The sequence below is a fragment of the Ananas comosus genome, unplaced genomic scaffold, assembly GCF_001540865.1.
Source record: "Ananas comosus cultivar F153 unplaced genomic scaffold, ASM154086v1, whole genome shotgun sequence".
In the NCBI taxonomy this organism is placed as follows: domain Eukaryota; kingdom Viridiplantae; phylum Streptophyta; class Magnoliopsida; order Poales; family Bromeliaceae; genus Ananas; species Ananas comosus.
In genome coordinates, this window is record NW_017893458.1 from 26,226 (window position 1) to 39,457 (window position 13,232).

The 13,232-nt window shown below is 40.4% G+C and overlaps 1 protein-coding gene across 2 annotated transcripts in view; it reads left to right on the forward strand.

Moving 5' to 3' along the window:
• Positions 1-1,135: 1,135 nt before the first annotated feature.
• LOC109706096 (probable plastid-lipid-associated protein 13, chloroplastic) overlaps positions 1,136-13,232 on the forward strand; it is a 32,506-nt gene continuing 20,409 nt past the window's right edge. For both annotated transcript variants that reach the window (XM_020226903.1, XM_020226904.1), the window contains exons 1-6: positions 1,136-1,443; positions 2,812-2,933; positions 3,444-3,527; positions 3,781-3,877; positions 4,439-4,655; positions 6,060-6,112. In XM_020226903.1, the coding sequence (XP_020082492.1) occupies positions 1,219-1,443; positions 2,812-2,933; positions 3,444-3,527; positions 3,781-3,877; positions 4,439-4,655; positions 6,060-6,112 (798 nt within the window). In that variant the 5' untranslated portion in view covers positions 1,136-1,218. The remainder of the gene's footprint in view (positions 1,444-2,811; positions 2,934-3,443; positions 3,528-3,780; positions 3,878-4,438; positions 4,656-6,059; positions 6,113-13,232) is intronic.

Sequence of the window (13,232 nt, forward strand, 5' to 3'; positions counted from 1 at the left end):
GCATGTAACTCCATGCATATAACATAATAAAAGAAATAAAACTAAATGAATCCCCAAAACTACTACCTTCTCATCTCCCAAAACTGCTCCTCTCTCACCTCCCAAATACAAAATAGTGGTATGCATGTAATAAAAGCTAGCAATGACCTCTTAGTTATCAAACTTCAAATAAATAATGGTATGCATGTAATAAAAGCCAAGACCTCTTGGTTATTAAAGCTTCGTTGATAGCCTAAAGGAGGATAGAAAGCTTTGCTTTAGAAAGTGAGTCTTTTTATTATTATCATAGCCAATAGCATCCCAAAATTCCTGAACTCTTCCTAATTTTATTTATTTATATAAAAGGAAAGAGACTGTTCTTGGTCTAAGGCCCTCTTTTATCCTCTTTCGAGAAGACCATAGATGATATTAGGAGATTTTTTCGATACAGAATGGCAAAATGGAGTCATCGGATAAAACTTTCGAATTGTCTAATTGAAGCTGCTAATGCAGATTCCTCTCCTTCTATGTCGGATGAATATGTATTATTTCTCTCTCTCTTTTTTTTTTATTGCATATTACTGTTCATGAATAAGTCATTTGAGTTAAACAAAATTGATGGAGTAAAATTATAAAAAAAACTGATTAAATTAGTATTTACATCAACAAACTAACATAATATATAGATTGTTAGCTTATAGATATATGAAAAGTGGGCTTTTACAATTTAACGGTAGTTAAAAACTAACTATTATTATTTTTAAATTTATTTGTATGACTATCATATATTCCTTCATATTTTTTCTTTTATTTTTTTACATTTCGTGCTAATTCTTTGATGGCATGACAATTTGAATGTCCATAACAAATGCAATAATAATTAATTTTTAAGAGAAATCTAATTTGAATTAGAAAAGATAATAGGATTGATAAATATCTTTATATGATTAGTTAAGTGTGAATTTGAACCTCTTTAGTTTTTTTTTATTATTTATTACCCTTCATAATATTTTAAATATTTTTTCTATTTTTTTTTAACGTTTTTATTTGTTTGTTAAATCTATACACTATAAATTTTTACTAAAAAATTTCTACCCGCCGCGTCCCGCGCGGGTCCTACGCTAGTAATAATAATTTGCCTTACTCCTCCCCGTTCCCCAGAGCAGAGTCGTTCGTAGAAGAAACATAATCCAGAGTTAGGTTTAGGGTTTCGGCCTTCCGAACTCCGAGCTCATATTAATGGCGACGGTTCTCGGGAATGCGATCTTCCACCCTCTCCTCCTCACCCCTCCCTCCGTCCCCTTTGGCGAGAGCCGCCGCGGCGTTGCTGCTTTCGGCCGCAGGGGGCTCGGCGGCGCTCGGTGGCGGGCCATGGTGCAGCAGCAGCAGACGTTCCAGGGCCCCGCCGCCAGCTACGCTCGGGAGATGGAGCGGCTTTCCGCCAAGGAAGCGCTTCTCCTCGCCGTGAATCCCTCTCTCTCTCTCTCTCTCTCTCTCTCTCTCTGGGGGTGGATCGAAGAAGGGATTTTCGAGTTTTTTTTATTTGATCTTGTGATTCATTCTTACGGAAACATTGGTATATCTTTGATGAATCTAGAATTATTTTGGAAAAGATGTTCACTGTTTAATTGAAATGCATCTATATTTTTTAATGACCAGTTGTTCTTCTGGTGTGTTTCCACGAATTTAAGTAGGTGCCCCACTCTTCTAGTGCCAGGGAATCGGTGGTTCTCCTCGCCGCCTCAACACCAAAATTGATGCAAGAGATTTTGCATTCTGATTGAATCTTATGGCACATTCTTCACTCTCTTAGCTAATTGTGGGAATATCTTTGATAATTTTGTAACTAACTATCACGTGAAAGGTGTTCAATGTCTAGCGAGCTGTGCGGGCATTTCTTGATACTTATTTAGTTTGTTGTGAGAGATAATTGAGAATGTATGAAGTCTTTATCTCAATCATATTTACCGGTTTGAATTGTATATATATATATATATACAGAATTAGGCTACTATAGTATCTATAGTACCAGCTCCGGTACTATAGTCTTGTTTTTGATCTTAGGGTGTTCAAATTAACGATCCACACCGTTAAATATGATCTAGGTTATATCAAGTTCTTAGGAATAAAATTTTAGTTTTTTTCGATATCGTTTATTTAGTAAATAAATTATGTCAAAATGGACGGTGGAAATTGAATAATCTTTAAAATTTGAGTATTGGACTTTTAAATTCAAGATCAAGAATGTTAACCTTAATCTAGATAGTTTAAAGTATTTTCTATCAAAATTTGAAGAAATTTAGAATCTTCTACACTGTTAAACTCCAAACTTGCCATAGTAGCCATTGAAAATTGATAATTTTGAAATGGTTTGATCATAAAGTAAACTATGTCGAAAAAATATAAAATTTTATTTCTAAAAACTTTAAATACCCTAGATCAGTTTTAATGGTGTGGATCGTTGATTTGAACACCCTAAGATCGAAAATGGGACTATAGTACTAGAGCCCCGGTACTATAGATAGTATAGGAGACTAGCTCTATATATATATATATATATCTAGTTCTATATATATATATATATATATATATATATATATTTGGGTTAAAAGAAGCTGGGTTTCGTGTTTACTTTGACTTTTCAGCAATGTGGTCCCTTTTTGATCTTGCTTCTGTTTAGAATCCTGAAGAAGTGTAAAGCTTCACAGCTTTCCAAATTTTGTTAAACTTGTTATGAATTCTAGAGTAGTTGGATTTCTTTTATCTAATCCCGATCTTCAGGCTATCCTTACCATTAGAACTTAGGATGCTTTGCAATTTTCCATTTTTCAGTTCAAGGATGCTGGGGGATTCCAATCCTTGGTCAGTGGCAAGACTACGGAGATGCAGAAGATTGACATCAATGAGAGAATTGTTGGTCTTGAAAGGCTCAATCCAACTCCTCGTCCTACAACGTATTGGTCTATTTGTGCCTTCACATTTATGATTCACAATCATTAAAAACTAGCCTTTTGTTATGGGAAATGAGTGAGAACATTTTAGATAGTTGTATTCTTACCCCTCATCATCAGCCTTCCCTGTTCCATTCATTTATGCCTCCTTTGGTATTGTTGCTGCCTCTTTATATTCTAAAAATTCCAATGTGGCAAAGTGTATGGTCCTATGAGGGTTGATTGCAGTCCTTACATTTATAGCGTTTGTTTGGAAAACATAAAAAGGAGTAGCAACTTTTTTCCTGTTTGATTTCTTTGAAGATATCATTTTGCATTCAGCCCAGGTGTGTCGCAAGCCTACCAAACAATGATAACAGAATAAAAGTCCATTTGCCAGGGAATCCAATCATATGGACTTTGCGCTTAAAACAGAAAAAGGCAACAATGCCAAGGGGACCTTAATTTTATTGGACTTTTATGATCTTAATAGTATAATTTACATGGAGGCATTTGTGTGTCTTCCCTTTTCAGGTCACCCTTTCTAGAAGGCCGATGGAACTTTGAATGGTTTGGTGCCGGTAGCCCTGGATCATTTGCTGCGAGATTTCTGTTTGAGTAGGTATCTCCTTCTAAATGCTACTGCATAGGTAATTTGAAACAAGTGTAATAAGTGAACTGTTCCTATTTCTTGATTTGCTATTTATCTGACATTGTATTTAATCACAAAAAATAGTGTGCCCGAGAGATGCTTATGGCTACTAGTAGTAATGTAGTTAGTGAGGTGGATCACATGAACATACTGAATTGATTTAAACAGATAAGAGTGAATGGTAGAATAATACTTATGCAACCATGTTTCTCTTCATAGGAGATCACCTACAACTTTGGCATACTTGTTGGGACTTGACATGCTGATTAAGGATGGATATTCAAAGGTTACAGCAAACCTTAAGTTCCTAAATACGGTAATCACATTAAAACGGATTATTTGTTGCTGTCAAATGCTTTAAATATTTTAAAGAGAGTTCCTTTGAATGTAGTATGCTTATAGATGCATAAGCTTTTTTGAATAGTTTTCTTGTTGCATGTGTGTATTTGTGAGTTTTTCAGATGATCCTTTTATTGTATGTTAACATTTTATAAACTGCATACTGTTCCAATGATAGATCTAAAAGGATATGGGAGAAAATAGCTTGAATATATCAGTTGGGAACATAATAAATAAGACTTGGTTGGAAAATTAAGCTTGTTACATGTTCTATAAGTTGATGATAAATTGATGATTGAAGTCATATATCCAACATTTCATCCTTTTTATTTACCGAGTTGCCTGCTTCCTTTCATTCTAGTTTGTATGTACAATTTTCTAGATTCCACTCAGTAGAAAATTATTTTGCAAGGTGAACATTCTGCTATTTTACTAAGAATTGCTAACCATAAACAGTGATAATGGTAAAGTTTTCTACCCTTATATAGTCTTTACTTGCTATTGATTGAAGCTTCTCTGGTGGCATCTTCATATACAGATAGAAAGCAAGTTCCTGCTAACCACAAGATTGTCCGTGGAGGGCCCTATGAGAATGAAGGAAGAATATGTTGAAGGGCTTCTAGAAACGCCCACAGTTAGTGAACAGGCTATCCCTGAGCAGCTGAAGAGCATAGTAGGGCAAGCAACTGGAACTTTGCAGCAACTTCCAGCCCTTATAAAGGATGCATTTGCAAACGGGCTTAAGTTACCACTCAGTAAGAAATTTCTGCTCAAACTCACTAACTGGATTATTTTAATTCTAAAGATTCTGAAAAAGTTAAAAGCATTGTGTGTATTTTGATTATGTGGGCTGCTTCTGTGTTTAACGAGCATGCAGAAAAGTTATGTAAATATATTGAGCTGATGACTTACTTTTTGCTTGTAGCTAAAACAGCTGCAAGAATTGTTTAACCACCTGGTGCTTTCTGCTGTTAGTGCCAATTGTCACACATTATGGGGTGGTTAGGTATAGGATAAATGGGAAATGCTTTTGAGTCCCCCATATGAGTACTGCCTATCATTGCTAATGTGCTGTCTGCACAACAATGTGTGTGACACATTAGCATGCCAGTAGATTAGTAATCTACAGAGGGCATTCTGAAGTATCTGTAGCAGTACTCTTTGTAAACACCTACCTTACCGGTCTTTGGTAAGTCCTTATTTCATTTCTTTGTTAAAACATTTTGGATTGTCATGAAGACACTGATCCAATACTGGATTTCACCTTACGGCTTTGTTTTTATTTTTGCTTTTTCACGAACTAAAAAATTAGTCTGAGCATGACGAACTCTCAAATTAGTATGTTTGGAAATAAACCTTCAGTTAGTCTGAGCATGATGAACTCTCAATTTAGATGTTCCTTAAGGGAAGTTAAAAGAAAATTTTAAAATTACTAATCAATTGTCCTATAGCTATTCTATTTCCAGCTTTTTATATTGTGGGGAGTGCCTTGTTGGTTTCTCAAATCTACAAGTTGTCCTATAGCTATTCCTTGACTTTAAAATCGAAATCATCTTAGTTTCTTATTTTTATTAACTTAGACAATTAAATACAGGTACCAATAAAGAAAAATGATTGAAAGAAGCTCCAAATTAGAGAGTGATGTAATACCGGTATAGAGGGACAGAGTCCTTTTGGATTTGCTTCAGAGAGAGATCAGAATAGGCATGGTTAAAAATAGTGAGAATATATAGGATTGCTGCAAGGCCTAGCTCCAAGCTTGAGCAGTATGAGGGGTGCCCTGTCGCACATGGCTCGTTTGTTAAATACAAGCTTGACAAATAAGATAATCATTATAATAAATAAAATATCTTCTGTGTTCCACAATTTTTCATGTTCCCTGGAGTTAAGGGTTATTGTGGAAAGCTTTTTTCACATCTTTTTGTATATTCCCTGCCATTATTGTGTTACTCTGATGATTTAATTTATCCTCCTCCGAGGATTCTTACTACTTTGTGCGTGTCAATCCTCCATTGGACGTTCTTCTGGTTGCTATCAATGAAGGATCTTGGTGGATTTTGAACATTGTTTTCTTTTGAAAGTCGTGTTTGTGGAGAATTGTGTTGAATGGTGTCGTGTTAGATGGAATAACCTTAAACTCTTTTCCTTTTATTTTACAGATGGAACTTTCCAGAGATTTTTCATGATTTCTTATTTAGATGAGGAAATACTGGTATGTTACTTTCTCTACTCATTATGCAAGGGCTGATATTTTAATTTTAGCTCATGTATGTTTCTAAAATTATCAAGGCAAACCAAAGAAATCTTTTTTTTTTTTTTTTTTTTTTTTTTTTTTTTTTGAGAGAGAGATAGGTAGCATGCTACCTACTTTGTTCAGTTTTTTAAAAAATGAACTCAGCTGGAAATGTGAAGCAGCTAGGCTTCGAATTTGGGATCTTGGGTACTAACCATCAAGCCATTTGCTATTTGCTCTAAGGACAATCGATAAGTGAAGGAATCTTAGTTCTGAGACGAATTGCGTTTAAAAAACTATACAATTAGGCTTCGGTTCTTATTAGATTAGGGTATACTAGTTAAATTGAGAATTCATGCCTATTATATTAGGGCTAATTTTTAGTATTGTTTTAAATTGGAGATTCCTTTTCAGATTATGGGGTATTGGATTGATATAATTGTAATTTTGAATGAAAATCAAGTTTGTTGAGAGTAAAAATATTGGTCTGGCCATCAACTAGCATAATGCCAAGGAAATTCACCATCTAGCTGTAGGCTAGATCTTGGGTATTTCTACAGAAGTTATACTCCTGATCATTTCAGAGGGAATTCGTTTTCAAGAATTTAAGTGTTTACCTACCTTCATGATGGATGGCAAAATTATAAAAGGAAGTGCCTTCTTCCCTTGGAATTAGGAAACATTTGATATGTGCATTAATTCTAATCAAACAGCCACTTTTGGTATCAACTAGCTAGTCCGTAATCAGTGGCGGATCTATAGCCACCTCAGCGACCCCACTGAGGTAGCCAAAGAAAGGCCTTTATGGCCTTTCTTTTGTCATGTTGGCCCCACTTTGGGGTCAACTTTGATCCTAAAGTGCGGTCAACAAGTAGGATAATTTATTTACTATTTACTTTTTTAATTATAATTTCTTTTTGTTTCGGAATAGTAGTTGGTTTGTGATGTTACAATATGAAAAAATATCCTTAGTATATTAATTATTTTTAATTAGTCGTATTTGGTTATTTTAATATATAAATAGTGGTTGTTTTGATGTGTTACAATATATAAAAATATATTTAGTATATTAATTAACTTTAGTTAGTTGTATTTTGTGAAACGTAATTATTGATTTATTTTTCTATTCTTGTTGGCTATTGCCTATTGGCATATGATTAATTTTATGTGGTTTATAAGAAATTATTTTATTTATCACTAATTTTTGCTAATACATATATAAAAAAAAGATTTGAGGGTGTTACGAATAAGGCTATCATACATTGTTTCCAGAATATGAAAATAAGTTGAGAATAACCGTAAATAGCAATGATATATATTTTTTGTTTATACATTATTTGTCACGCTCCAGGACCGCCAGTTTGGCCGGTTCGGGCGCGTCGAACAGACGCCGGACGGACAGCACCTCCCCTGTCCGCCCAAGGCTCAAAACAAACAAGATCATGCATACAAGTTGCCCAGAAAAAACTTGACATCCATACATGATCAATGCAAGCGAGAAACGAGAGCACAACCAGTGCTAAACATATAAGAGCAAGCATCACAAATATAAATAAGTGAACGAAAGAGAGATTTCTAACTATTACATCCATTCAACCCTTTTTACATTGCATTGATTTACATTTTAAGCTTTCAAAACATAAACATAAAGTTTATAATCTTTCCAAAACACCTCACCAGCTATACATCATCTACGCTCACATACAAAAGGTAGCTCTAATGCATAATGGAAAGTCACTACACTAGGGCGCTACGCCCTTACCGCGATTATCTGCCGGTCCGCTCACGTGTGTACCTGTACCCCAAAACCACACGGGGTGAGAACTATAAAAATGTAGTTCCCAGTGGGTTCGGCCGCCGACTCTGCCGATCTTCCCACTAGGTCTAAGCTGGTATAGATAGATAGATAGATAGATAGATAGATAGAAATGAAACTGCAACTATGCTCTACTATGCCATCAAATGCAAACAATGCATGGAATATCATCTAGCAACAAGCCTACTATCATGCTAGCATGCTTCAACGATGTAATGAATACAAATACGACACAGTTATGCAATCCACTAATATATACTATGTCTAATCAGGGTATGAATGCAAATCCACTTATGCTATTCATGTCATTACCCAATCCACTAGGCTACCCCGCCTAAGATCTCAAATCTCATAGGTACTTACACCACAATCTAGTAGGTGAAGAGGTGAAGAGCTACCCCGCTCTTCGCCCCGACTGATATCTCACATCTCATAGGTGAAGAGCTACCCCGCTCTTATCTCACCCGTCTCACATCTCAAAGGTCATAGATGAAGAGCTACCCCGCTCTAATCTCATAGATAATGAGCTGCCCCGCTTAATCTCATAGGGGAAAGGCTACCCTGCCCTTCACCCCAACTCACGTCCTAGTCCAATGGTTGAGGAGCTACCCCGCTCGTATCCCACCCGATGAGCTACCCTGCTCGTGTGACAACTCCGGAGTGCACTGCTTGTGTGGAGCGACCACCACAAGCTCAAAACAGACTATGTGAGTATGATCCAATCCGCGCCAATTGAGGATATCCTGTCAACTAGGTTAACAAACACTCGAAAGTCCACCTATCCCTAGGTCCATGTCAAGTGTCTCAACCATACTAATTAAATCACACTAGGGAATCCAACTATCCCTAAGTTCAATGCTGTAGTATACAATTATCATGCAATGTATCATAACTAGGGAAACTCAACTAATCCCTATGTTCCATGCCATGTGTTTCTTTACACTATGTTCAAGTACCACTCATCTAGGTATTATTAACTCTAGGTTCAACAATCCTAGGTTCACATCCGACCTATGTTTTAATAACACTAGGTTCATATGCCACCTGTGTTCTCTAAACTAGGTTTTCATGCAATATGCCACAACTAGGTTCCGATGCCACTCGTCATGTATTTAACATTATCTACATGCCACTCGTCCAAGTTATAAATGTTTTCTATACATTAGTTCACATGTCACTAGTTTTCATCATCAAGTCCAAGTTCTCTATTCTCTTATCATCATAGGATCTCATGTCACAATCCTAATCTTCATGCATTCTAGATTTAGGTGTCAAGTCAATAATACTACACAACTAGATATGCATGCAAGGAAAGTAGAAATGTAATAATACATACATCCTACAATGCATAAAAACCATATGTGCTATATGACCATAAATCTAACTCGGACATAGAAGGAAGCCCGATTGCTTCGGATGGACACCCCCCACCTTTAGGTGATGCCACGAGCCCACGATTCCGATTTCGCGATTTTAGGAAGCTTTCGCCGCGAGCTGCGGCAATCTATACCTCAACAAGCCTTTTCTTCAATATCTTTGCACCCGCTCGACGAATCGACGAACCGATTTCGCCAGCGCGTCGGAATACCTAGCAATTAGGTTTACAATCACTCAATTTAGATCATAACCCTAGATTTCCCAAAACCTCATTTTGGAGCCCTAGGTGTTCAGCAATGCAAGAATACCTCAAACAAGGTCTTGAATCATGCAATTAACACCTATTTAACATCCTAGGGTTCATCTAAAACCATCTTTATAGTATAAGAGTCTAATCCTAGAGATTCCCCATAATTGAGCTTAGAAGCTTACCGCTCCAAGCTTGCTACTAGCCAAGGAAGGAGAAGAAGAAGAAGAAATCCCTTCTCTTGATCTTGATCTCCACCAAAATCCTCTCCTCCAACACCTTCTAGAGAGAGGAAGAGCACTTAGAGAGAGAGAGGGAGATGCTTTTGGTTGCAAATGAGAGAGAGAAGGAGAGAAAAGAGCCCAAACTCTCTTCTATACACTCAGCACATTTGCACAAAGGCCTCTCAACAAAGTAAGTGTTGCACAGCCCAAACTGGGCCATTTTCGGGTGCTGGGACCGGTCCCAGGTAGTGAGAGACCGGTCCCCGAAGGTCCAGAAAAACAGCATTCCAGACTTAGCCAAATTTTCAGCTTTTTCAGCTTTCGGAGTCCGTTTTTGCTCGTTTTTGCTCGTTTGACCTCCGATTCTTTTCAAATCGAACCGAGACTCTCCAAACATGTTTTCAAGCGTGTTTTCATCATCTTTTCATCCACGCTAATGCCGGATTTAGTTCACGGACTGACATAGCCTTTCGGGTCCCGTTTGCGCGCCTACGCGCACCAAAACGCCCGAAAGCTTCCGAACTTCACCGAACTTCACCGGGACGATTCAAATGGCTTTCCAACCAAATGTATATCGTAACCTCATGACTTTAGAAGTCCGGTACCTTACATCCTCCCCTCCTTAAAAGGAGTTTCGTCCTCGAAACTAACTCACTTCAAACCCAGTTCACACCTCAACTCGACGTATTGAGCAACATAGGGTTCCAATGCACTTTTCTATCTCGGAGTGGCCTTTTACTTATTGGAATCGTCCAAAGGCCCACTAAGGAGGATGTGAGCCTAGATTTACTCACATTTGCTAAACGTAACTCCGAAAGTGCATTACGGGCCTCCGACATTCTTGGTGGTAGCGCAAGTCGAAACTCAACGACTCTGCGCGCTCCAACACCATTCACCCTCTGGCATGCAAGGACTCTTCTTTGCATTTACCTTCCCCCTTCAGGGCATTCTGATTCGATCACCAACATTGCTTAACAGCAATATGATTGGTGCATCACCCAACCACGAGTGTTCTAACCACATTCGGACCTTCCTCTACTGCGAGATGGCCTACCCCGGCATATCTCAACTCTTAATCCACAAGAGAGCATTGTCCACAATTCCATGTGGCTATCCGGTATTCAAGTGTCTCCAAGAGACCACTTTCCCTTATCTCTCAATTGCCACTTCTAATCTCAAATCGCTCTACTACGAGATGGCCTACCCCGGCACATCTCTCGAACCTCAATCCACGAAGAGCAGTATCCTCAAGCTCTCGAACTCCTCCAACATAACCTAGCCTGCTTGGGCAAGTTTTACACTCGGGGACCGGTCTCTCCTGCTAGGGGACCGGTTGCCCCGCGCTGCGCAACCCTCAGCCTCGGGGCAACCGGTCCCTCCCTCCTGGGACCGGTCCCCGAGAGCAAGCTTGCGCAGACAACGTTCGGGAACCGGTCCCTTCCGTCAGGGACCGGTCCCCGAGAGCAAATTTGCCAAGTGCAGATTCTTGCACTATTTGCTCTCGCGGACTCCATTCCAAAGCACTCTTGGTGCATCTGACTTCTTCGGCTTTTCCGAAGCACTCCCCCTGACAATTGGTCGACTTTGAGCGAAGTCCAACTTTCGTATTTCGAGAATTCACTTCCTTACTCCAACTCATCCACAGAGTCATCGGCTGAACTGATTACGTCGGCTTCCACAAGTGGACCAACCGTCACAAATACTACGTAGGCCTAGCGCCTAAACCTGTCGCAACTATGCATAGCGTCTCTCGCTCGGATCGTAGACCCAATCATCATTGGGCGAAATTCTCATTGGAGAATTCGCACGCACTCCGAACAGGAGCAACCATGACCCCAAATCACGTCAAGTCCTCGAGTTGGGTCATAATCAAACTCTCGGTATCTCATCGATCTCGCGATCCAACACGTGGCATTCCACGTTCCCGGGTCTGAGCTCGGACTACCGTCCTGACCAAAATTCTGCCCTACCCGTAGGTACCGGGCCGCTATCACTCACCGCTAACTGCGCCTGCCCAAAGGGCCTAGGCTCTACAAATGGTCCAGGCACGGATCGTCCCCAAGCGATACCCACCGTCGTCGTCCTACACGACACTCTATCGAGCTATAAGTACCACTATCGGCTCCTAAGCACCTAGTGCGAGCCGCTAGACTAACGAGTTCCATGGCTCGCTTCACACTTAGTAATGCTGACGTGCTACTGCCATCACACTCTCTCGGCTGAATCAAATCCGCACTCTACGAGTATCTACACTCGAGCGCTCTATACGCCGTACTCTAAGTCCAGCATTAGGCAACCCTGCCTATGCACACCGGCCACACTGGCACGATTCGCCCACCTCAATTCGAGGCACTACTAGGCCCACGTGCCTATACTTGGCCACTAACCGATCGCTCTACCACGAGTCTCACTTTTCGTCCAACAATCATCACCAGTATTTTGCTAGTGCTATCTAGCTCTCTACCTCCTCCAGCAGGCGTTACACTCACCACATAAGCATGCTCGGGTATCTACACCAACCCGTTCACTTGGTCCCTACTATACCAATGCACAAATAGTAGCGAACGACCACAAGGTAAATGCATGCAATTTCTTAAGTCTACATCATGCAGAAGCGTATGATTTTGCTTTAATTAACTCATACCTGGCACGATGTCACGCTCCTCGACCCCAGCAAGTCGCTCCGCTTGAGCGGCAAACACTCGACTACTCGGAGCCGACCGGGTCACCTCAAGCTGATGTGGCGCCATCGCACGTCTCGTGGATACGGCAGCAGGCGGAACCCCACCAAACTGCCTCGGAGCCGCCGTGGCGGATGCTGCAGTCGGGGTAGGCGACAATCCCTCTAGGCACTGACGGCTAATATGCCCCGCCTGACCACACCTGAAGCACCGTCCTGCCTTATGCTTACAGTTCCCTACGCGATGCTCCCCACCGCAGATTACACATCGCAGGGGTCCCTCGCTCTCAGACTGCCTACTCGGGTACTATGGGGGCTTCTTGGAACTTGACTGTCCCCCCGAGCTACCGCCAGGTCGTTTCTTCCCCTTGTCATTCTCTGACGCCTCGCGCTCCTCTCGCACGTGGGCATCACCATGCTCCGCCCACAATGCTCGATCACAAAACTCAGCAAAGGTCGTGAGCTTGAATATTGCACGGCCTTATAAATCCCCGGCCGAAGTCCTCGCAAGAACCAGTTGGCCCGGTCCCGGTCATCTCGAACAACCTCCGGGACACAATCTATGATGTGGGAGAACTCTTGCTCGTAGTCCGCTACCGAGCGATCCCCTTGCCTCAACTTGCGAAACTTCTCCTGCAGTTTTCGCTTCACCGTGTCGGGGAAGTAATTTGCGAACATCGCCCTCTTAAACTCCTCCCATAACATAGGTGGAAGGTCAGAAGGCCGATCTGGCTTCACCCGCTTCCACCACACCT